Source organism: Panthera leo, chromosome B1 (genome assembly GCF_018350215.1).
Source record: "Panthera leo isolate Ple1 chromosome B1, P.leo_Ple1_pat1.1, whole genome shotgun sequence".
NCBI lineage: Eukaryota > Metazoa > Chordata > Mammalia > Carnivora > Felidae > Panthera > Panthera leo.
The window spans coordinates 84838097-84865029 of NC_056682.1; the positions used below are offsets into that span (position 1 = coordinate 84838097).

The following is a 26933-nucleotide window of genomic DNA, read 5'->3' on the forward strand; positions in this document are numbered from 1 at the left end:
ATAAAACGTCTGTGTAGTAATACTATTTCTGTCCCTGTGTCTCTGAAAAGTGGCTATGTACTCACCTTGGTCTATACATTTAGGCATTAATAACAGGTACTGTTCAGGGCATACATTGTTTAGAAAAAATGAAATGAGTCAACTGCTAAAACATACATATCACGACTACTTAAGATAACATGAATATTTAATGAAAATTTAGAACTTAACATCTGACTTTCATCCTGCAGACCTACAGGGAAAAACACAGTAATTCATTTAACCCATCACATTTTACAAAATCAGACAAAACGAATATAAGCAGTGTTTTTTAATAAAAACAACAATTTAATTTCCAACGAATATATTACCATCCTGTTCTTTTATCCTGTATATGTATCTAATTGGCATAACCTATTGATTACTAAAATCAGCAAAAATCCCATCCATGATGCTTCAGTTGCTTGGATCAATACACATCTTAACATCTGGAACTCATTTTTCTTACGCTATGAGACTGATTATCAGTTCCTATAAAAATGCTATGCCCTACTCCTTGCTCCTGTAAGTGTGACCAGTCTTTTGCACAGCACTTCTGAACACCCACACTCAATTCATCAAGCACACATATCCTGGCTCCTCTCAGACACAGTCACCCATGGGCAAGCAGCTCTCCTAGTTCTCTTGTTCCTCGTAGTGAGCATAGCCACTGGCATAGGTCCTCCCTAAATTCAAATTGGTAAACAAATCTGACGGCTCCGCATCTGAATCCTTTCCTACTTCGTCTTCTTCCTCTTCGTCATCCTCTGCTTCATCATCATCTTCGTCTTCATCATGGTAGCTGCTATCACCATACTTATCAGAAGAAAGGTTCTTCCAATAGGCATCATACCCAGAAGCTCCATCTCCTTCTTCACCTCCAGTCTGCCTGCCAAATTTCAGGGAGCGTGCTACAAAAGACAGATACGTACGTGGCACTTTGTTCCGATTCTTTACATCTTTTGTATATTGTAAAGGAGAGTGAAGATGTAAAGAATCGGAACACTTTCCTTTACAATATACAAAATTACATGCATTTGATTGGCTGCTTCTTACTCCCATTTTCCTAATTTCCTCCCTTAACTGGAAAGAATGGAGACCTTAGTAACAACAATCAATTCTATCCTACTCAGAGTTGATGCACATACCATATATAACAAATAATAAAGAGAACAGTGTCATTTCATTAAATCTAGAAAAAGTTGGAAAACAAAGTAAGACTAAGAGCACTCTCCAAATATAATTCAAATAAGGCATGTTAAAAACTAAAATGCCCTTCATTTGATGGGTTAAAATTCTATTTTCAAATCACAGAACAGTTGATTTCATGTCATTACATTTTTCTTAAAAGAGCTATTTTAGAATTCTGGTGACCTTCAAGACAAAGCCCTTCATTTCTTCTGCCTAAGTAGCAATATAGTTTAGTGCAAAAAACCAGCAAATCATCAATCCTACCTCACTGTACAACTACACCTTTGATTAAACAAAAGTATTGCCAGAGTCATTTAGAATTATGGTTCCATTCTGCTGTATTTGGTAAAGAGTCAAATTCTCTTTAATAAAACTGTGAGCTGCATTACTATAAGCATGTTTGCAGTAGTCTTATTCTTTCACAGAAAAGTTATATAAAAACCAGAAAACAATTTCCTATAAGAATGATATATTACATTGTAAGTATAGCTGCTCAAATACCACACACCTACAAAAAAACTTCAGAATGAATTCCAACTTCCAAGTACCGAAGACTACCAGCACTCAAATATTAAAGATTTATAGCTACTCAATTATTTAACAAGGAAAGCTTCAGCAGAAATGGAAAAATCACTCTTTTTGGTCTTAAATTTCAGTATTCACTGTGTCATTAACTGAGTCAAATGCCAAATATCAAAGTGAATGATGGTATATTTCTTAAGTTAAATTGAGAAACTTCACCTAAAAATTTTCAAAGGCTATAAAATTCCATTTGCTTAAGAGAACACATTCATCTTTTCAAATAGGAAGAAGTGGCAAAAACAAAAATAGAGAAAAAAAGAGATAAATCTTGCCTAAGCAAGAAAACAAAATCCCTCCATTGGTATTTTAAGAAGAACCTTACTTGACATGCTGAGATCCTTAGTTTCCTGAGTTTCATGTCCACATTTGGGGCAGGGAGGCTGTTTTCCTTTTTCTTGCTTAAACACCTTGCTCCTTGTATGATCATCACAGAAACAAGCCTATATAGGAGAAGCAAAAACAAGCACGTAAATAAATAATTCAAAAAATACACAAAATTATCATTCAATATCTCAAGGAACTTTAAAGACACAGTTTTGTTAAGGGTAAAGATTAAGAGTTTTGTTGGGATTGGTCCTGATTTAAATTTCTCAAGGGAAATGGTCTTTGCCAGGACCCTCTAAACTATACCCTAACATAAGACAGAAACTATACACAGGGTATGACAGTATAAACACCTTTATTCATTCATAAACACATGAGCATTCACAAAAGCCCCTGGTGACATAATGGTGACTAGCCTATCCAACCTCAAATATACAACTAACTGGGGACACAGACAAGTAGAAAGGCAACTGCAAGACACCGTGCATTGAAAGGGAAGTGCAGAGGAGGGGCACTAAACTGGATATGGGATTCAGGAAAGGCTTCCTGGAAAACATGGAGTGTTGGCTGAGATCTGAAGGAAGATAAAGGTACAGTAGGGTAAGCAAAATCGGAAAAGGGATCTAAGGCAGAGGGAACAGCACAGGCAACACTTGAAAGCCATTTGGTAAAATGGGAGCAAAGCTGGGAGAGAACGAAGAGATAGGGTTAGGAATAGAAGGAAGAACTAGGGAAATGTTTCCGACAGGAAGAGAATCAGTGCACCTGATCTTTGACAAACAGAAATGCTGGACACAAGATCTAAGGACATGGAACATTATGGCAATCTTCACTTTACTTAAACTTTCCTAAGCAAGTGAATTTTGATATTAATTAAAATATACTCTCAACATTTTGGTCAGAATACTCTCCATAAAACGTAATGTGTATAATGTGTAGAAACAAGGAGCCAAGAATCAGCAGACATGTGCATTAGTGTCAACCTTAAGACAAGCCAACTAGATGACCTTTGGAAAGTCACTCAGCTTTCTTAATTCAATTTCACAATCTCCAAAATAAAAGAAGTAAGCTACATAATGTTTAAAGACCCTTGTAGATTAATTATAGCTATAAATAATCCAAGATGGAAAAGTCCTGGGATTAAAAACAAAATCAAAAAATAAAAAATAGACCAGTATACCTTACAACGGAGACAGGAATGCTGACCAAGTCGATTGCATGAAACACCTATGGGTGAAAATACATAATGTCCAGATTCAAATTTGAAATTAAAACACTATTTTCCACAGATTTATACTTGATGCACTTAGATTATTAACATTTTTTTCCTGTCTCAGTATAACCTAGAGGATATATAAAAATGAGATGGAATCCCCAGCCAGAAGAAAAGAACACACTGCACATACTCAGCATTCTTTAGTTAGTACGGTGCTAATTATTCTACAATCTCCTTCCACTTTTCCAGATCTAGGAGATGGCAAACTTAATTATACTTAGAAAACTTGCAATGAGACATCCTTTTTCCCACAACACTTGGCTGAAGCTCTTCCCTTAATCATATAATGCTTACATTTTATAAAGAATCATTTTCTCCATTAATATAGGACTTCTAATGGTGCAGACTATTGCTATGTTTTGCCTAATGTCTGATAAGAGAATAGAATACTTCTGGTGGAAAAGGTGACTATGAAGAGAGAGTAATGTTCAAGTGGGCAGTAAAAGATAGGAAAAAAATCCCAAAATATTTTATCCTTATTTTCGTTAAACTATGTTAACTTGGGTTATTCTCTGTAATTACTGAGGAAAAACCTAAACGTAAGTACAAATACATTAGAAAAGCAGAATACCTGGCACATACTGACTGTGCTAGAAATGGAAGAAAAAAAATTAGTACCAGAGGTATAGAGAGAAAATAAATTAAGCTGTACCCTAATAAAGCCTGAATGTAAACTATTAACTTTTATTCAGAGTTCTTGAAAAAATAAAAAGGAAAACAAATCAAAGAAAGCCTATCTTTGTACTTCAAATATTTGACCAGATGTTGCTAATTTGGGAATTCTTTTATTTAATTTTGCCTGGTTCATGGGGAACCCTTTTAATCTGAACAGGCAAGTATTTTTTTTTTTTATCAGAAATGATTCTCAAATAGGTGTATTATTATTGCTTCTATCCAATAGCAATACTTGTTTTTTTCTACAGCAATACCAATAATTCAGTTGGATATGTATTATTTGTCCTATGTGCTAATAATAAAAGTTAAAAATCAACTGAGTACTTACTATGTACAGCTGACCCTTGAACAACACGGTTTGAACAGCACAGGTCTGCTTATATGCAAATGTTTTCAGTAAATACAGTGCAGTACTTTAAATGTATTTTCTCTTCCTAATGATTTCCTTAATAACATTTTACTTCCTCTAGCTCGCTCTATTGTAAGAATATATGACATAATACATACAACACACAAAATATGTGTTAATCAACCATTATTTAGGTTATCATTAAGCCTTGTGGTCAACAGTTTGCTACTGGCAGGAGTCAAAAGTTTTATGCAGATTCTCAACTACACAGAGGTTGGTGCCCCTAATCCTCATATTGTTCAAGGGTTAACTATATTAGGTATAAACAGGTATACCTAATTACTCCAATAATAACCATACTGTTTCATTCAGTCTGTGGGGGGAAAAAATCTGAACTCTTAATCATTTCCACTTGAAGATATGCCCAGGCGGGGTTTTCTGTTTCCCTTTTCATTCAGTCAAAAGAAAAGGATATATTTAACTAAAATGTTATAAATCTCTTTCAAATACATAGCCAGAACACATACTGAAAGTACAAAGCTCCCTACCCAATTTCCCAGCGTACACCAGGCATTTCCAATATAGAATCTTTTCCTATCCACACTACCCGAGTCTTTGACATGCCACAAAGACAAGCTGTTGCCTATCTTACCCTTATCTTTTCTTCTGGGAACTCAGACTAGGATGGAACATGGCCCTGCCACTATCCTTTCCCTAATTACCTCAACCCCATACACATGCACTCCAGTTAACTGCCCAGTTATTTCTCTCCCCAAGAGTTACAATCTTGGACTTTTATATAAAGAATGCATTTCTCCCAGATTCCAAAAATAGCCTGACTTTCTTAGACTAGGAATGGTTTTCATTTTCAGTCTATTTCCATGTCTTCAGAGTATTTTATTTATTTTTTAAGTGCTTATTTATTTTTGAGAAAGAGACAGAACACACACTTGGGGGAAGAGCAAAAAGAGAAGGGGACAGAGGATCCTAAGGAGGTTCTGCGCAGACAGCAGAGAGCCCAACGTGGGGCTCAAATTCACGAACCATGAGATCATGACCTGAGTAGAAGATGAACACTTAACCAACTGAGCCACCCAGGTGCTCCCAGAGTATTTTAAAGGACAGGAGGTTGGGATGCTTCAAAGCCTGCTGATAACAAGCCATTTTAAATTAGAAGTCCTCAAGCCATTTTAGTTATTTATAAAAATAGTCAACATATTTGTTTTGTTTTTTCTTAACAAAACACCCTTACCACCAATTATGCAGGTAAGCATTTAAAAAAATTTCTTTATCTCCCAATTCATAAGGATAGGGTAAAACCTATAAATAATGAGGTATGACCAATAAGGGGGTGGAAACAAGCTACACCTTCGTGTATGATTAAGAAAATACTTAAAAACAAGCATTAAATGGCAACTTGCAAAGAAAGAATGGCAAAAAAAAAATAAAGCAACAGGAAAAAAAAAAAAGTAAAGAAGATAAATTACAGTAAGCCAAAGACACCCGTAAGCCTGCAATGAGAATGACCTTAATTATCAGGTATCAAAGACATGATTGACAGATTTATCTTAAAATCCTGTCAATTAGTCTATTTTGTATTTTTCCTTTGTCTTTTACTGAATCACTAAAACTTCCTGATGAAATAACAGTCTTATCACTCAGAACTGCCTATCTTTGGGGTTCAAATGCTACAAAATACACAAAGCTCTCAAGCCCCAAATAAAGTAAGTCAATTTTATATTACACATTTTGCAGAAACCTAAGAATGGCTCAAAAATGCTATATACTTTGAGATGTTCTTTAACCTCTGAGAGTTTCTATAGGAACACTGTAAGAATTACATACGTATGTATTTATATATACATTAAAACTGACAACTGATCAACTTTAAATTTATAGAATACAGAGATGAGCATTTCATATCAAAACAAGAACTAAATTCAAGGAAGTGACCATCTGGGGAATTTCAGCCTTTCCTATAATGGTATCTACTATTTAATAAAGGCTTTCTAAGTAACAGGTACTATAATAACACTTTATACGGATTCTCATTTTAATTAACTCCTTGAAAAAGAGATTAGCGTCTTCTTTAATATATAAGGAAACTCAACTTTAGAAAGGTTTGGTGATTTGCCCAAAATCACATAACCAGTAAGGAGAATTTAATGTCTGACTCTAAATCTTGAGCTTTTGAGAATCAAAAAGTAGAAATAAATTGTAATCTATCTGTAAAGGTAATACCATTGATAATACCCAGTTGGTAACACTGGGTTCTTAAACTGGAAGGTACATGACACTTATGTGTGCAGGTTAAATATACATGCCTGAACCTACCAAACTTCAAAGACAGACTCTCCAGATATGAGGCCTAGGCACCTATATTTTTTTAAACGCCCCCCCCCCCCAGATGTTTCTGATGCATACTCCTGTCTAACAATCACTGATACCAACTAACTGGAACAAACTAGGGGCAATATCACGTATCACTTTTACTTGAAGGCATTTGGAAATGTGTGTGGGGTTTTTGTGGGGTTGGGAGTGGAGGTTGTTACAATAACTTGGAAGTAAAAATGACATTTAATACTCTGTACCAGGAAAACTACAAGTCCTATAATGCCTGATCAACCCCACAAAACGAAGAACTCACCCAACCAAGATGCCAGTAGCACCCCTATTGAAAAAAAAAAACAGACTATGTGGTTCTGAATTTTTCTTAAAAACAGAAAATAGATAGTAAGTTGAATTACAGTCCACAAGAAGCTGCATGAAAAACTAGACTCTTTTTTCATTGAGTCTAACACTATATATTTTTTTAATGTGAGAGAAAGAGAGCGCAGGTGTGAGCTGGGGAGGGGCAGAGGGAGAGAGAATCTCAAGCAGGCTCCACACCCAGCATGGAGCCCAATGTGGGGCTTGATCCCATGACCCTGGAATTACAACCTGAGCCAAAATCAAGAGTAGGACAGATGCTCAACAAACTGAGCCACCCAGGCGCTCCAGAGTCTAACACTAATACTACTCAGAATCTTGGGTACAAAGGACATCTAATTTTTTTAAGTGTATTTTTTTTTCTTAAGTTTATTTATTTTGAGAGAGAGAGGGCGAGTGTGCACAAGCAGGGGAGAGGTGGAGAGAGAGAGAGAGAGATAGAGAGAGAATCCCAATCAGGCTCTACACTGTCAGCATGAAGCCCACGTAGGACCAAAACTCAGGAACGCAGAGATCACGACCTGAGCCAAAACCCAGAGTTGGGACGCTTAACCAACTGAGCCACCCAGGCGCCCCAAAGGATATCTAATTTATAAAAACTTACATTTGAATGTTTCCGCCTCTAAAACCTGGCAGCTGGCTTGATGTTCAAATTGATCATCTTCACAGAGAAAGTTATGACAAAAGGAACAACTAAATATTCTGCCTCCTATTGGATGAAAACATAAAACCCACAAATGTAAAAACGATAAACTTCAATTAAAAAATTCATATCCATAACACTGCTCAATAAGAAAGCAATTTGTTTCAGATTTATACCAAAATGACACAGCAGTTTTTGTTCTGGTAAAGGCTTCGATGAAAACTGCCAAAGTGAACCATAAAAAAGCAGGCTCCCACTATCTCCTGGCTACTTGCAATGCTTACAGACACTTGCGGTCCTGTAACTCCCCTCCCTACTGGCTTACATAAGCAGTCCTAACAGTGACTATTACTGCTAGTATAAATCCCTTTTCCAACTAAATTGGTAACCACAACAGTAGTCAGGATTGACAGTATCCTGAAAAAAAATCACAAAAAGAACATCCAGAATGTGTCAAAGTCAGCCCTTCTTACAGTGAAGTTCACTGCTCATATGTAATCACTCACCATGGTCCCAGACACCTCTTTCGCATTCCACACACTCGGCATCAGTAAGAGGGCAGGCACAGGCATGTGTACTGAGACATTTCCTCCCATGGCAAACCCAAGCTTCACAGAAGTCACATATTGCACCCTGCAACCAAGGAACACACAAAAAATGAATCTTTGTCACTTGCCTGGCTGCAACCGTTGTTTAACCAATGGCAACCATCAAAATTGTACGCGTTTAGGAATTTAACAACCCTCAGTGATAGTGGGGGCTTCACTAAAGAAAAAATTTTGTTTACACTAAGCCAAAATTAAAGAGTGTAAACAAAAAAAAATTTTGTTTACACTAAGCCAAAATTAAACTACTTCACCAACAACTATTTATAATATACAAAATTTGTCTATAAATCAAAAGAAAAAGCAAGGTGGAAACTATATACTTAAGCCTAATCCTAATCATTAAAGTAAGTCACGGAGCTACAAGTGTTGCCTTCAAACTGAATTCTAATTCAAATGATGTCTGGAGTCCACATTTTAAGCATTCTTACCTACAGCAATCACAGTAACGAAATTTTTTCAAGTAGAAATATTTTTGAATTAAGAAAACTCCTTCCTGAATCATTTATACAGTAATTTACATAGCTTTTCTGGAGTAACTGAGAAAAAATATTAAACTTCTGCCAGCATCTTTTTTTGTTAAGGCAACTCATGATTTAAATCATTACTACATTTCTTTGTGGAAAAAAAGAAAATAAAATATATAAAACTAAAAAACAGGGTAAGACTCTCCAATTCTACATCAAGATAGACCAACTATACCTTTCAATAACACAATGACATCTACAGAATATTAATTGCTAGAATGAATCTTAAGAAAATGGGATTAGATGTTCTTTCCTTTACAGATAATAAACAGTGGCCCAAGTCTTAACTCCAAATCCCAGAGCAAAATTATAGTGGAGCTGAGATTTAAACCACGGTGTTCTGAACCTCAATTCAGTGCTTAGCATTCAAGACTCTGTAACAGAAGCCATAAAGAGCAAATAGGAAGGATGTTTTTTGAGATGTAAATATGGATTACCACTGTGGATTGCAAATCCTCAAATACATTTCTTGGAACATTCAGTGTTCTAGCACCAAAAAGATGACATACAGAATAATCCAGGACAGTTTAAAAGCTTAAAAGAAATAATTTACAAAGGACAAGGAAGGGCTTAGAATAAACATAAAGTATGATGTAGTTACCACCCCTGAGCCTGAAATAAGGGAGCGGAAGGAATTACCAGAATCTTAAGAAACAACCAGTATGGAGAGGATTACATAGCCATATAGAGAGAAACTGTGGCCAAATCATGCCCAAACAGGATAACCTGGTAGGGAGTGAGCGAGGGAGAATAAACACCCAGATTTTATTATCCTCCCATCTACAGGCCTCCTGCCAAGGTCTCCCATTGGGTGAACCCAAAGTGAAGCCAGAAGGTAAGAAAGCCACTGATCCAATCCATACACACAGGTCAGGCTCCCAGGGCAAAGCAGGGTCAAGAAGAGAGAAGGTAGAGGGAATTTCAACAGACAATTAGAAGATTCCCAGAAAATCATTTTTCTAGAATGTAAAGCTAATGATACAGGAGTCTATTGAAATGTTTTATACAAACAATCATTCACATTCACACAAGTTAGTGAATTTTTTTCAATTTTTCTTTTTTTAAGAGAGAGAGAGTGTGCAAGCAGGGAGAGGGGCAGGGGCGGGGAGAGAGAATCCCAAGCAGGCTCCACACTCAGTGTGGAGTCCAATGCAGGGCTCAATCACACGACCCTGGGATCATGACGTGAGCTGAAATCAAAGAGTCATACACTCAATCGAGCCACCCAAGTGCCCCTACAATTTAGCGAATTTGTTTAAAACCGTTTAATAAATTTGGGCATAAGCAAGCTACCAAGGAAGATTACATTGATTTATGAATAAAGATAACATTGAAAATCCTATATTTAAAATGAAGAGGAATTCACAAGATACTTATGAATAAGTCTAGTTTCTTGCTTCTTTAAGATATGCACACATGGAATATATTAAGGTCTGCTTCATGATGGAAAATTAAGTTCTTGGGAAGTTACTATAAATAAAATATCTGGGGTGCCTGGGTGGCTCAGTCAGCTGAGTGTCCAACTTCGGCTCAGGTCATGATCTCACGGTTTGTGAGTTCGAGCCCTGCACTGGGCTCTGTGCTGACAGCTCCGAGCCTGGAGCCTGCTTCAGATTCTGTGTCTCCCTCTCTCTCTGCTCCTCTCCCGCTCATGATCTGTCTCTCTCTAATAAAGAAAACATTAAAAAAATAAATTAAATAAATAAATAAAATATCTGTTTGACATAGAAATACTATTGCCTTCCTCATGGAATGAAATCTGCACCGGAGCATAAAATCACACAACAGAATACAGTAAAATTGGTTGAAAGGAAGAGAGAGTAAAATCCATCACACAGCACTACTATTTTAATTACACCATACCTCATTTTATTGCGTTTCATTTTTTTATATGCTTTACAAATAGTGTAATTTTTTTTTCAAATTGAAGGTATGTGGCTTCCCTGCACCATCAGTGCCATTTTCCCAACAGCACTTGCACACTTCGTGTCTCTGCACCACACTGTGGTAATTCTCATGATATTTCACTTTAGTATTTTATCTGTCATGGTGACCTGTGATCACTGATCTTTGTTATTACTATTGTAATTGTTTTGGAGTACCACACACTGTGCCCATATAAAACAGCAAACTTAATCAGTAAATGTTGTATGTATTCTGACTGTTCTACCGACCAGCTGTCTGTCTACCTTTCTCCCTCTCCTTGGGCCTCTCTATTCCCTGAGCCACAACAATATGGAAATTAAACCAGTTAATGACCCTACAGTGGCCTCTACGTGTTCAAGTGAAAGAGTTGCACATTTCTTACTTTTAACTCAAAAGCTAGAAATGATTAAGCTTCATGAGGAAGGCAGGCTGAATGCCAAGACAGGCCAAAAGTAAGCTTCTTGTGCCAGATACTCAGCCATGTTGTGAATACACACACAAAAAAAAAAGCTCTTGAAGGAAACTAAAAGTGCTACTCCAATAAACACATGAATGATAAAAAAGCAAAACAGCCTTATTGCTGATATGGATTAAGTCTGAGTGGTGCGGATAGAAGATCCCATCAGCCACAATATCCCCTTAAGCCAAAGCCTAATCCAGCGGAAGGCCCTAACTCTCTTCGGCTCTACGAAGGCTGAGAGGTGAAGAAAAGTTTCAAGTGAAGAGGCTGGTTCATGAGCTTTAAGGAAAGAAGCCATCTTCGTAACATCCAAATGCAAGCTGAAGCAGCAAGAGTTGATATAGAAGCTGCCACGAGTTATCCAGAAGATACAGCTAAGATAAATTAATGAAGGTGGCTACACCAGGCAACAGATTTTCAATGTTGACAAAATAGCCCCACATTGAAGATGCCATGTAGGACTTTTATAGCTAGAGAAGAGAAGTCAATTCCTGCCTTCAAAGTTTCAAAGGACAGGCTGACTCTCCTATTAGAGACTAATAATAAAGCTGGTGACTTCAGGTTAAAGCTAATGCTAATTTACCATTCTGAAAAGCCTACGGCCCTTAAGAATTATGCTAAATCTATTCCGCCCATACTCAATACATGGAAATAGAAAGCCTGGATGACAGCACATCTATTTACAACATAGTTTACTGAATACTTTAATCCCACTGTTGAGACCCACTGCTCAGAAAAAAACGATTCTTTTCAAAATATTACTACTCACTGACAGTGCACCTGGTACTCAAGAGCTCTGATGGAGACATATAATGAAATTAATGTTGTTTTCAAAAGGCCTGCTAACACAACATCTGTTCTGCAACCTAGGGATCAAGGAGTCATTTGATTTTCAAGTCTTTTTATTTAAGAAATATATTTCATAAGGTTATAGCTGCCATAGATAGTAATTCATCTAATAGATCTGGAAAAAGTAAATTGAAAAGCTGAAAAGGATTCACAATCCTAGATGCCTTCAAGAATATTAGTGATTCATGGGAACAGATCAAAATATCAACGGTAATGGGAATTTGGAAGAAGTTGACTCCAATCATTACAGATAACTTACTGGGGCTCGAGACTTCAGTGGAGAAAGTAACTGTAGATGTAGAAATAGCAAGTGGAGCCTGAAGATGGGACTGAATTGCTGCAATCTCACAGTAAAACTTGAACTGATAAGAAGCTCCTTGTAACGAATAAAGAAAGTGGTTTCTGGGATGGAATCTACTCCTGATGAAGACACTGGAAAGATTGTTGAAATGACAGCCAACGACTGAGAATATGACATAAAATTGGTTTAAAAGCGGGGCCCCTGGGTGGCTCAGTCGGTTAAGCAGCTGACTTCAGCTCAGGTCATGATCTCGCGGTCCGTGAGTTCGAGCCCCACATCAGGCTCTGTGCTGACAGCTCAGAGCCTGGAGCTTGTTTCAGATTCTGTGTCTCCCTCTCTCTGACCCTCCCCCGTTCATGCTCTGTCTCCCTCTGTCTCAAAAATAAATAAATGTTAAAAAAATAAAATAAAAAAAAATTGGTTTAAAAGCAGTGACAGGGTTGGAGAGGACTGACTGCAATTCTGAAAGAGGTTCTTCTGTAGGTAAAGTACTATCAAACAGTGTCACGTGCTATGGAGAAATCATTCGTGAAAGAAGAGTCAACTGATGCAGCACTTTATATTGCTGTCTTATTTTAATAAATTGTAACAGCCACCCCCACCATGAGCAACCACCAGCCTGATCAGCAGCCAACAACATCAAGGGAAGAACCTCCACCAGCAAAAGATTACAATTCCCTCCCTGAAAGATCAGGTGATGATTAACATTTTATAGCAATATTTTTAAATTAAGGTACATAAAATGTCTCTTTAGACTAATGCTATTATACATTTAATAGACTACAGTATAGTGTAAACGTAACCTTTATTTTTAAGTTTATTTATTTTTGAGAGAGAGAGCAATTGCACACTTGCGCAAGTGGCAGAGGGGCAGAGAGAGGAAAAGAGAGGATCCCCAAGCAGGCTCCACACTGTTGGTGCAGAGCCCAAAGCAGGGCTCAACTCACAAACCGTGAGATCATGATCTGGGTCAAAATCAGGCACTTAACCAACTTAGCCATCCAGTGGAACCAACTCACAATATCTCTAAGGTATGCCTGTATTTTAAACAATGAATTTCCTTAGAAAACTCTACATCTAATGAGGAAATTATGTATAAGCCTATGTTAAATATGTATTCTTTTTTGAAATGTAAAGCTATAAAAAATCTAATGTTATGTTCTTTTGAAACTAGGTTACCTTGTAACCAAAGCCTGAACCTTGCTTAAGAAGGATATTCAGTATAGTTAAGTGCTGAGTTCTATGAAGTCTGATTAAGACACTCTAGAAAGGTACCAAGGACAAATGAATTTTTAAGTCAACTTTAAATAAGTTTCCATTTCTTGTATGTTTTCCAAAAAGAAAAGAGGAAGCAATCAAAAACAAGTGGATATTAAAGGAAAATCATACAAAGAACATTCCATAGATAATCCAGAAAAACTCCAGATTGACTTAATCAAGGACAAAGCAGTGCTATTTAGAAAAAAATCACCATCGGTCACAAAGACTTCTTATCCTTGGAAACCCACTAGTCTAAGAGATGAAGACAAAAAACTTACCACCATTGCAAGGCCAGTACTATAAACACCAGCATGCTTTATGACACAGTCTGAAGACTTCATCATGCACTTGGTTTTCCCTAGTAAAGAAACAAATGTGCATTATTAGCCTTGCAAAGTAGTACACGTAAGTACTCACTGATTCCGCTTTCTATCTAGCCTAAATTCCTATGGAAATAATTTGAAAATGGATAGAAAGCAGCAGTTCACTGCTTATGTTACTAAAAAAAGAAGTTAGATATAACTGAGATCTAACCTGAATCAGATCTTTTAAGATTAGAAATTTATTAGGGGAGCCTGGGTGGGTCAGTCGGTTAAGCATCCGACTTCGGTTCAGGTCATGATCTCGCAGTTCATGGGTTCAAGCCCCACATCGGGCTCTGTACAGACAGTGAGGAGCCTGCTTGGGATTCTCTCTCCTCCTCCTCCTTCTCCTCTTCCTCCTCCACCTCCTCCTCCTCCTTCTCCTCTTCCTCCTCCACCTCCTCCTCCTCCTTCTCCTCTTCCTCCTCCACCTCCTCCTCCCTGCCCTTTCCCCATTCATGTTTTCTCTCTCAAAATAAATAAATAAACTTAAAAAAAATTTAGAAATTTATTAGTAAATCTATAAAAATGTATTGCATGATAAAATTATATGCTAATTACTGTTTGTACTAAAAATCAGAAACTGCAGGTTAGAGTTTGTAATCTAACAATCAGTAATTTAAAATCTTATGAATTTTCAGATGAATTAATACAGATTTTATTTATTTATTTTTTTTAATTTTTTTTTTTTCTACGTTTTTTATTTATTTTTGGGACAGAGAGAGACAGAGCATGAACGGGGGAGGGGCAGAGAGAGAGGGAGACACAGAATCGGAAACAGGCTCCAGGCTCCGAGCCATCAGCCCAGAGCCTGACGCGGGGCTCGAACTCACGGACCGCGAGATCGTGACCTGGCTGAAGTCGGACGCTCAACCGACTGCGCCACCCAGGCGCCCCGAATTAATACAGATTTTAAAAAGATATGCTTTGAAATAAATTTTACAGTCTGTAATTCACAATAAAAACAGTCTGGTTTGAAGTTATTGCTTACTTCTTTCCACAGAATATCTCAAACCAAACCAAACCATGATTATGCAACTTACCTGGTTCATTAACTTTATATAAACCTAAAAAAATGGCCTCTTTGAAAATTAAAACTACACTAGAAATATTCAGGGATATAGCCCTAAACACTGCTAATTTTCTGCAATGTTATCATACATAAACACATTTAAATGAGCATATCGCAAACTGTGTTCTACCGTAAATTATTATCCCATAACCAAACGGGACATTTGTTGAAACAAAAGTTTGAGAAGTAAGTATGGCGTGAATAAAATGAATCAGGTTTCTTTACTGGAGGTTTTCAGAACCTTAAACATAAAAGTATGTAATAGAAATCTTCCAGATGGAAACAAAGACATGAAACAAACAGCATTTCTCAAATGTATGCATTATTTTAAGATACACCTATTAATATCTCAAGTACTCTGTGGAAGACTATTTTGGAAACACCAACCTTGTTGTTCTATGAACTACCATTTAGTTTTACTTTGAATAATCATTTACTCTGAATAAAGGTTTTCACTTACACCTGGCAACTGAGTACATGGCTTAGGAACTCTATTGCAATCACCTGGGAAAACATATGAGGAAACTCAAGAATCCTATGCTAAGTGCCAAAAAGAAAAAATTGGCACCAAGAAAATGTGGAATAAAATGATTCTCAATGGTCTAAGATACTGTGGGCAATTTCAGCAGGAATCAAAACTTAAAAAAAGTATACAAATAGATATCAACAAGACTAAGTTAGTATAACTAAAAATTAAGATCACCAAATGTTATTAATCTGAAATCTGATCTTATAATGTTATAACGTATCAGAGAGACAAAATCAAGATGTGATAGTGTTTGACAAGCCAAATAACAATTTGCTATTTCATTAATAAGTTTTAACATTACTGTAAACAATGATAAACCCATAGAATCAAACTGATCAACTACAAAACAAATGTTTGATAAAAGAAAAGGCATATAGGGGTGCCTGGGTGGCTTAGTCAGTTAAGCGTCCAGTTAAGCTCAGTCAGTTAAGTTTCATCTTGGTCATGATCTCATGGGTTTGTGAGATTGAGCCCGGTGTTGGGCTCTGTGCTGACAGGGTGGAGCCTGCTTAGGATTCTCTCTCCCTCTCTCTGCCCCTTCCCTGCTTGCGCTCCCTCTCTCTCTCAAAATAAACAAACATTTACAAAAAAAAAAAAAAGGCATTATGTCCTTAGGTATCATATACTTACCACACTGTGCACAAATTGGTAACTTCTGTACAGAATTGCAAAAATAGCAAAACGCTCTATTCTTCTGCCGCCTTGTCATGTAAAATAAAATTTTAAAATAGGGTCACTATCAGATAAAAGGTGAGAGATCTCTGTTATCACATATAAAAAGAAATAAATATTTACCTCTGACACTTGTCACATTCCTATAAAATATAAAAACAGAACATTAAGTTTCTACGGACTGAAAACTACAAATTTACTTGCATTATAAAAAATACCTTATTTTTCATGTTAAAATTTAAGTTAACACTTCCCAAAGTCTCCAACTTCACCCATGTAAACAAGCATCTATACATACTTTAATAATAAAGGTATGTTCTTGGGCATACCACACAGAGCAAGAAGTGGTATCTCCACAAGAGGTGAAATAAATAAAGCAGTGGTTTGTGCTTTGGTTGTGTTCTTTGTTGTTGTTATTGTTTTTTAGTCAGACAAGTATTACAGAATGGACATAAGAAATTCAGAACACAGTATGATGAAGCTCCCAGAAAATCTAGAATCCTAAACATGGTACTAAAAGCTCTCGACAATCTGGTCCCTAAACACTTTCAAACCTTGCTAGCCTATTCTCTTTAGATTCAAGTTGCTATGATCAGTCATTCATGAAATATGTCTTCTACTCTCTCTTTTCCATGCCTTACTATTCTAATACTTTTCCTTGAAAAGCCTATCCTTACAATCTTCACCTGTTCAAAGTTCTGGTGATGATCCCACCTCCTCTATGAACTGTACCCCATCAGCACACTCAAATTTATCACCTCTTAGCCCAGATGTACCCTAGTCTTAATTGTACATTTGCGACAAGGCAACACTTACCAAACTCTAGCCTTCACTATGTATATTTATGTATGTGAGTCATTTCTTGTTTTGTCTGTTCCATATCCGTCTTCTCTAAAAAATGACCCTGAAGGGAGTGTCTACCATCTGTCCTGTGTTATGTAATCCTGGTCCCTCCCACACGTGATGACAGCCATAAACGTTAGCCCTGGCTGGGTACCTGGCCAAGTCCAATCAGAGTTTTCTCCCTCTCTGAGGACATTATGTGATGTGAGATACACAGGCTACCAGTATGTATGAACCCAAACAAATGGGGTAAGACAACACGAGAAAATGGAACTAATAAGCAAAAAGAAACACAAGCAAAAGATGGAACCACAAGTTTGTTCCAGTTGTCCCTGAGTTCCAGCTACATCCATGCCCTTCCCAACTACATGTTAGTCAATAAACTCTAGTTCTCCCTAAAGTTACTTAATTTGGATTTGTCACTTACAAACAACAAGACAACTGATCTATAAACTTGTGGAAACAGGGGCTGCGTCACTCATCTATGTATACCCCATCTTTCTGCCTAAAATGTACCTGGCAAAAAGTAAATGCACAAGAAACATTTGTGGAACTGAGTCATATTAAGCATTTCATATGTTTGGATGAAACAAAAGAAGACTGAGGAGTAGCAGGAATAGAAAAAGTAGAGAAGACTGGAAATAGAGAAATAAGGGACAACTAAGAGAAACATAGTCAAAGAAAGGAAAGGGGTTATAATCACATGATAATCTCGCTTTTTAACGCTTTGACCAAAGAACCCCAGAAACAATCAAGACTAACCCACTGAGCACAGGAAAATAAGGTAATAGCCAAAAGAGAGGTCTAGAAAAGTGAAAAGTTTAGAAAAAAGAAATCATAGGAGTTGAGAAGTGCTAAGCGAAATAATGAAAAGCTTCCAACTAATAGAACAAATTAAGTTAATGCATATAAGGTTAGAAAAGCTAGAAAATATCACAGTTCCTAGTATTTACTGTTTCCTATCTATCACCAACAGCAGCCAAGGAAATAACTAAATAAATAACTCACTCACTGCTACTCAGAGTCAATAAAAACAAGGGACAAAACACAAATTTGAAATTCAATAAAATGTATGCAGCACCAATGTATTCAGCAAAATTTTATTCAGGCATTTTTCAGAGATTATATAGTTTTTCAACCATCAACAGATATCAAAAAAAGCTGTTACCATTGACGCATTGCATGGGTGTTTAGCTAAATCTATGGTGCTTCTTGACGCCCTGAGCTGTTTTTCACGTTCCCGGCGGTTCTCTGCCTTCTTCCTTGCACCAGTCTTCTTTTTAGGCATTTTACTGCTCTTTCTACACAAGAGAACAAAGAAGATATAAATGCCTGGTTGTATTCGCTATCTTACATAAAATAGTAGAATGAAGTGGTTTTTTTTACTCTCTTTAAAATTTAAACTCAACTCTGTCATTTTGACTGTTAAGGACATTTTAAGCCTTTATGAAATATTACATATACATTATCTCAAATAAAATAGATGACTTTTAAAATGAGGAACTTATTTGCATTTCCAAACAATTCTTAAAAATATGAAAATCAGACCAATTTATCCCAAAAGCTAAAAGTTTTCCTTTCCCACTGAGGGACAAAAAGAAAGTTTCTCTGATGTTAAGTATTCTTTAAAAATTACTCAGTACCAAATTAAAGTTATTGGGCATATCATTAGCAAGAAATAATTAAAAAGTTTACCATTTACCCAGCTTATATTACTTTTTTGAACTATAAATTCAGACAACTTGATGCTAAGATCTGAAGTATAACGAGTCTTACTTCTCCTATATGATATCTGAACAAAACATCTTGACAGTCAAGTCAAATGACAGCATTAACTGCAAAGCCAAACTTCTCTCTCTGAAAAGATATTAAAAGTATTATAGTTGCTTTGACTCTACAAGCTGCCCTCCAACTCTTATGTTAGAATGTCTATCGGGGTGCCTAGGTGGTTCAGTCAGTTAAGCATCGGACTTCGGCTCAGACCATGATCTCGTGGTTTGTGGGTTCGAGTCCTGTGACGGGCTCTGTGCTGACAGCTCAGGCCTGGAGCCTACTTTGGATTCTTGTTTCCGCGTCTCTGCCCCTCCCATGCTCATGCTCTGTCTCTTGATAATACATAAACGTGAAAAAAAAAAAAAAAACTTAAAATGAATGTCTCTCTAGAGTACATAATTTTAACAAAGTTCAAATTTATGTTTAAGAGTATTACATAGGAGTATGCACGTAAAGTCCTATATAAATAAGGACTTTAAAACAGGCTTTCATCTTTCATCACTTAGTTGAAAGAACTACCACATTAAAAAAAAAAAAAGATTTTTACTGCATAACATATTTTTATTTGGCTTGTCATCCAATCTGAAGACATGTTCTCTGAGGATTTGTCTTTCTTAACAATGTTTATATACCAGTCCTGCCTGGTATATATTAAGTAGTCAATAAATGAAGTGACACAGGCATGAATGGGTCTATGTACCTGCTTTGAAACATGAACCTCAAATTTAATATTCTTCAAAATATGTACTTTTTAAGTCTTCTCTAAGAGTGATTCTCAAAAATCAACTGTAAAAATTCCTAACAAATACAGATTTATATTTCTAGGCCCAACTAAAAATCTACAAATTCTAAACTTCCAAGGATAGGATTAAGTTTCATTGGTGACTGTGACAACCTCCCTGAAGGCATGAACATTCTTTTCAAAGAAACCAAAACACATCCATGATACGTGGACAGAGTTCCAAGAAATCACACCTTTAAGAAATTCCTATTTCTTATTTAAAGGGCCAATTACAACTGGGCAAAATCATGCACCAACATGTACTAAGGTCACTCATGCTTTCCTACTTCGGGTTCCAACTCAAAATGTCCAACTTAAAATGTCCAATCAAAAGCCAAGTGGGGTGGGAAGCTGCGACTTAAAAATACAGACAAATCAGGCCAGGAGGTTTAATAGGTGGTCGGCTAAGTAACATCGAAGCCCAGGAGATCACCCTTTCAGGATTTATAACGACAAAAATCTACAGGGTGAAAAAAATGTGTACTGCTCCTGCCAAAGGAACTCACAAAACAATCACGGCGTGCTCGCCCGGTGAATTTTTTGTTGAGCCTCCATTTTTTTTCTCCAATTTGTTCTGGAAACTTAATGAATTTTTTTTCTCAGCCTTAGATGGTTTTAAGCCCTTCTCCGGTACCGTTTCGACTTCTGTAAAACGTGGCCCGTGTCACCAAATGAGGGAAAAGGCACGAGGTCAGCGCGCCTTTGGGGGAAAAGCCCGCAATCATCGGACCCAGCGGAGTGATAGGGGCGTCCAGAGGCTACCGCGGAGGTGCCACGCGGTTCGGGAACTGACAACCATCACCCGCCCGCGGGACACCCTCCCTCGCGCGCGCTCCAGGCCGACCTAGCTCACCCTCGCGGGGAGGCCGGGCTCACTCCGGGGGCAGAGGGGCAGGGAACAGCGTGAGACCGGCCCGCGGCTGCAGCAAATCCAACTTGCGGGACAGGACTCCGGGAGAAGAACCTACTAACACCGAAGAAGGGCGGAGAGAAGCAATTTCCAACACAGAAGCCGGACCGGATGTCCTCTTATGTCAGCAGCGCCCTTACGGCAGCACGTCGACAGGAAGGGCCCGCCCACTTCTGTTTGCTCCGCCCTGAGCCCGCCCACTCCTGCGGAGGATTTGACTGAGCCGGGAAGAGAATGCCTGAGTGAAGAAGAAAAAATGGACTGCAGGAGGAGGGGAAAAGGGAAGGCCCGTCAATTTTATTTTTTCAGAAAAGGAGAAATCTAAAGGAAGAGGGAAATGAATTCACAAACTTGACACTGCATCAGTTGACTCGGACAGAAAATTCTTGCCTAATTCTTTTGGAAACTTTCTGCTACCTGCATCTTTTATGCCTAACATTCCACTGTGAGCTCCATTCTTTTGTGAACAAATTCTCCCACATTCTGGACCTGTAGTGTGTGTTCCGCCTTGCCCTTAATTGAAACCTAACATCCTCTCCCTTATAAAAGCTGCTTGCTTTAAATTTCTATGAAGTGAACGGTGCTCATTTTTGCACTTTCTGTATCTCTTGGTTAGGAAGTAGCATCAGTGCTGTTGTTCCCCAGTACGTCATTCAGATAATTATTCCTCCTTTCTATATAGCAATGCCACATTTTTCCTTCATTGCTATTTTTTTACCCACACTTTATTGATGGAAAACTTTGGAAACTGACTTCCAACTTCTGCCATCACCCAGAATGACATTAACATCCAAACCCATTCTCTTGAGCTCTAGATTTTTTTCATCTCCAGGATCGATCATCTCGATGCCACTACAGGCATCTACTCTCATGACCACACTCCAGGTTGTGTGGTCAGTTGGATCAACTCCACCACTGAAATCCAAAATTCAGACAAACTATCCATCCTCCTACTTTACGAAGTCTCTCACTCAATTTTCCCTCCTAACGAAGACCACAAATCTCAGCTCTTCAATTTTCTCCCTATCGATTATCTCTCTGCTTTCTTCCATTCCTTTTGCCCCAGGTTATGAAATGCAGTTCATTACATCAATCACAATTTGCCTTATTTTCTTTCTCATCAAACCAACTGGAACATTCCCAATTAAGGGGGGGGGGGGGGAGTACACAATCATGGTTTTATTCTGAATCCAAAGTTATTAACCTCCACAAGGCTCTCAAAATTGCCCTTCAATCCTTCTAGATATTCCTAATCAGATTTGTCATTCCCATGGTCCATATGGTGTTATTAAATCTTCTCCCCTTTCCTCAACCGTCCATCACTTTTTCCATCAATTTTAGCAGATACTATATTTCACAGAGAAAACGGAATAACATCAATAATGATTATACTTCATTTTATGCTCCTGACATTCTACTTTACATATGTAGTATTAACTCCTGAGTTTACACATGAGGAACCTTGAGCAGAAAGACTATGAAACTTGCCCCAAGATTACACAGATGGTTTGGCTGGTGGGGTTGTCTGTTGCAGCAATTCTTAAACATTTTGGTCTCAAGACCCCTTAAAAATTCTTAAAAACTGAAGATTCTAACAACCTTTGTTTATGTGGGCTATATCTATTGATATTTACCATACAAAAAAATTAAAAGATAACATTTATTAATTCATTAAAAATAATATATTTAGGGGCACCTGGGTGGCTCAGTCAAGTGTCTGGCTCTTGATTTCAGCTCAAGGCATGATCTCATCGTCGGTCATGATCTCACAGTTGTGAGATAGAGCCTCACCTCAGGCTCTGTGCTGACTGTGGAGCCTGCTCGGGATTCTCTCTCTCCCCACCCCCCTTCCTCTTTCCCTCCCACATTTCTGTGCACAGTAGCACACATGCTCTGTCTCTTTCTCTCTCAAAATAAATAAATAAACATTTAAAGAATAATACATCTATTACATCTTAGTATAAATATTTATACAAAAACGTTATATTTTCCTTAATAGAAAACATACAAGAGTGTTGTATGTGTTACAGTTTTGCAAATGTCTTTAATGTAAAGCTTAACAGAAGGCAGGTGACTTCCTACATATGCCATCCACTGAGAAGCTTTTTATGTTCTTGTCTTACTAACATACAGTTAGCCAGTAAAACAGTGAAGAGCCCTCTGGGAAATAACCCTCTGAGTGAATTATTACAGTATACACCATTATGATGTTTCAGGGTCTTCCTCCTGGGTGTCTGGCAGCCCTTTCAATGCCCATGGTTGCTAGATCCAAAAACTGGCTGAGACTTAAAAACTGGGCAAATAATTGTGACTCATTATTGGAATATTGTTCTCAGTCTCCTGGTCATCTGCTCCCTTGGCTTATTTTGATTGTACACACTGAGCAAGATCCTTGTTTGCGGCCTGGGGATCCATTCTGCTCCTGGGGACACTATATACTTTCATCCATGTCCCTAATATTCTGAGTGTCAGAGCCCTCTTCCTTGCTGCCACTCTGCCCTTGCTGGTGATTACAATAATTATGCCAGATTACATTGTAAAGAATGACAAGTTATTGACCCAGTGGCTGGGAGGGGGTTAGGGACAGATCCTAAAGGGAGTACTAGTTGTGCTAGGAGGACAAGTCTCTACATTGTATTTAAGCAAGGTGTGTGTGATGGAGGCAGTACCCACTAGTCAGGAATGTTGGGCCATGTTCAGACACAGAGGGGTCAGGAGAATCTAGGCATTCAAGATTTTCAGGTATCACAACCCAGCTCTCTGCATCAGGGTTTCTTTCTTTACGATCCAGCATTCTGACCTTGGCATAACCGACCTAGCTGAGCTGCATGGCTGTTAATCTCCTTTGGAGCTCTGCCACACTTATGATTTAGTGCTGGGCCTGTTCCTCAGCTTTTTCTCCCCTCCCACTGCAGGAGATAAAAGCCTCTTTATCTGCTACCAAAGAAGCTTTGGATTTGACTCTTAGATTTTTAATAGCCATTACCCATCTCAGTGTTTTGCTTTTTCCAAAGAATCGATTTTGCTTAGCAACAGCCAATTCCTCTGCCCTTAAGATTATTGTTTCCCTCATATTTCTTAAGTGCACCCACTAGTATATTATCTTTCTTTAGAATACATCCCAGTTAACTACTGATGAAAGCTTTACCTATTGTGCTGTTCCCTCATGCCAAGGTCTGTCTGTCCTACATTTATCACCAATGAGGAAGTCCTCACTGATAGTCAATGTGGCCAATGATTCAAGTTGAATGATTCAGTTTTCTTGAATCGTTCCTAACATCAACTATCTTAAATTGGTTTCTCTGGAGGTCCTCTGCGTCAGAGATGAATATAGAGAGTTCATCGGGGAGTGCTTTGGGAACAACTCCTGAGGAAGGAATGGTAGCAGGATGTACAGAAGAAAGAGCTGGCCTACACTCTAGTTTTAATGGAGACCTCAACTTTGAATCTGGGGTGTCCCTTCAGATTTGAGGCAAGTGGGCTCAACCTTTATATACCTGTGATAGTCATTAGATGTGAGCTGACAAGGAAAACGAGTATAACACTGAGCTAGACTACTACTGAAGAGGGCTGACAGCTGAAACTTGTCAGCTTGCTGAACCTCCAGCAGCTCAGGGAATAAGTCCTTTGTTTATTTTTTTTAACTTTATTTATTTTTGAGAGAGAAAAAGAGAGTGAGAGAGAGAGAGAGTGCGGAGAGGAGCAGAGAGAGAGAATCCCAAGCAGGCTCTGCACCAGCAGCACAGAGCCCAATGCGGGGCTTAAACTCACAAACCAAGAGATCATGACTTGAGCCAAAACCAAGAGTTGGATGCCCAACTGATTGAGCCACCCACACTCTTAAGTCCTTTGTTTCTGAAGAGAGATATAGGTAGTGTCTCCCAGTATTCACTACAAAATGATGACAAAGTAGAGAAATATTCAGACAAAGACAAAGAATCTTTTCCATTTACAGACCCTCATGGAAAGAATTCCAAAGAGTATACTGCAGAATGATAAAAAAGGAGTTCAGAAAGGAGGGAGATGCAAAAAGCAATAGTGGGTAATCAATTCATTTAACAGGATAAATCTTAAACGTTACCTGTATAAAACAACAGAACTGTACAAAACAACAGAACTGTAATAATTTTGGATATAAAAACCACAAGGAAATTGTCTCTAAATTCAACTGCAAATGCAGTTCAAATCAAATCCTGACAGGAACTTTTTAATAGAATATGATTAATTGATGCTGAAATTCATATGGATGGCTAAAGATCCATGAATAACCCAGACCATTTTAAACACCAGCAAAAGAAGGATACCCTTATTTATTATAAAGTTCTAGTAATTAAAGCGTGCCTGTGTGACTCAGTCAGTTAAGTGTTTGACTCTTATTTCAGCTCAGGTCATGATCTCATGGTTCGTGAGATCAAGCCCTGTGTCGGGCTCTGCACTTACAGCATAGAGGCTGCTTGGGATTCTCTACCTCCCTCTCTCTCTCTGTTTCTCTCCAGCTTACTCTGTCTTCTTTCCCTCTCAAAATAAATAAACTTAAAAAAAAAAAAAAAAGGAGAAATCTAATTGAAATACTATTTGGTAAAATTGCAAAACAAAAAACCAATTATATACATACATTATTTATGGATACATATATACCTAGTAAAAGTATCCAAACATCCACAGAAATGATATTAACTTCAGATTGTGATTATCTCTGGTGAAAGAAAAAGAACAGATAGATGTGAAGCATTAGCTATACTTTTAGTTGTCGGAACAATACTAATCGGAAAACATATGTAATGCCATAAGCGGAAAGAGTTAAGGGTCCCTGGAAAAAGAAAGATGAGACATAGCTTTCTTGACACAAGAAAAGTCACTTTAGGCCCCTGACCATCTTGTCAACTATGTCTGACCTGCACTACTTGCCCAAAGCACATTTCTTGCAGAACTTCCTGGTTTATGTTGAAATTACAGAAGAATTACAATTATTACTATTACTATTATTATTATTATTACCCAATAGGTAATAATTTTGAACAAACAACAACATTTAAGAGCCAACAGCCACTATCAGGCCAGGAGATAGCCTAATCATATCAGGGACCATAAATCAGTGGTAATGGCAATGGTGAGTCCCATTACCCGGCCTCGGTTCTTGAGTTCGGCCAAGAAAGAATTCAGAGCCAAATTCTTAAGCAAAAATTTAATAGCAGTTTAAGCGAAAGGACACTCTTAAGATGGAAGAGCTGGCAGGCCCAGAGGTGGCCACGACACCAGGGTTCAGGGTTGTCTTCTCTTTTTGTGTTTGAGTGGGTTATGGGTCATAGCAGGGCAGTGTCTGACTAAGGTTGCAACCAATCGTCTAAAGGACTTCTCCTGAGTTGTGAGGGGGAGTTTTTGGTCTTATATGTCCCCTCTCAGAAACTGTTATGGCAGCCATTCTTGGGGGTGAAGGGAGTAGGATTAAAACTGCAATGTAAATGTATTATAATAAAGCTATAGTTTACTGTAGGGCAGTAGTCATAGGGGAGAATGTGTGCATATCCCTTGGGGTCTGTCCAGACTGTTTGGAACTTGGTCTCACAACCCCCCTTTTTAAAAAATATATTATTTTTAAGTAATCTCTACACCCAACATGGGGCTCAAACCTACAACTCCAAGGTCAAGATCAAGAGTCACATGTTCCCACTGGCTAAGCCAGTAAGGTGCCCTGTGCCTCACTGCTTTTATCAGCCAGAAAGCACCTGTTCCCTGCTCATATCCATTAACTGCCTATGACTCTATCAACAAAACTCCCAGTGCTGGTTCAAAAGTAAAGATTGACCTGATGCATATTCTTGTGTTATCTTTACAGGATCTAAACCCCTTTGAGCACTCAGATACCAGGCCAACGAAAGCTAGAGAATTGATGCTGATCCTTCATCACTTCAACCTGGATTCTGCCAACTTAAGATGACTTTTGCCCCAATGTCATGCTGCATTCCCCATTGTGCAAGCCCTTTATTTTGTTTTGCTTTGTTTTGTTTTTTGTCTTATTTTTTGTTTTTGGGAGACAGAGAGAGAGAGCGTGCGCACACCAGGTGAGAGGGGCAGAGGGAGAGAGATCTTAAGGAGGCTCCACACTCAGCACAGAGTCTGACACAAGGCTCAATTCTGTAGTGGTGAGTCACACACAGAGAGTCAGGACACCAAGCCTTTTCTTTCCAGGAAGAGCTTTATTCATGCCAGCATAGGCTCAGCGGGCTAAGACCCAAAAGGCTGAGCCCCGAGTGCAGCTTGGGGTTGCTTTTTGTACAATTTTTCCTCCTTTGTCT

General features: G+C 38.1%; 1 protein-coding gene and 1 long non-coding RNA gene across 5 annotated transcripts; one reads left to right on the forward strand and one right to left on the reverse strand.

Moving 5' to 3' along the window:
• ZNF330 (zinc finger protein 330) lies at positions 1 to 20747 on the reverse strand. 4 transcript variants are annotated; one of them, XM_042935425.1, is made up of 10 exons: positions 20581 to 20747; positions 18342 to 18474; positions 16454 to 16473; positions 16289 to 16359; positions 13974 to 14053; positions 8274 to 8400; positions 7729 to 7833; positions 3296 to 3342; positions 2114 to 2231; positions 1 to 929 (listed from the first exon to the last, which is right to left on the reverse strand). In XM_042935425.1, exons 2-10 carry the CDS (start codon positions 18459 to 18461, stop codon positions 655 to 657), a joined length of 963 nt encoding a protein of 320 aa, XP_042791359.1. In that variant the 5' UTR covers positions 18462 to 18474; positions 20581 to 20747; the 3' UTR covers positions 1 to 654. The 4 variants fall into 4 exon arrangements, with proteins under 4 accessions (XP_042791359.1, XP_042791360.1, XP_042791362.1 ...); XM_042935426.1 differs by having other exon boundaries at positions 20572 to 20747; XM_042935428.1 differs by lacking the exon at positions 20581 to 20747 and adding an exon at positions 20362 to 20494.
• On the forward strand, positions 2569 to 26622 carry LOC122217834. The gene is made up of 2 exons (XR_006201701.1): positions 2569 to 2715; positions 26474 to 26622. It is a non-coding gene; the product is annotated as an uncharacterized LOC122217834 (long non-coding RNA).
• The last annotated feature ends 311 nt before the right edge of the window (positions 26623 to 26933 follow it).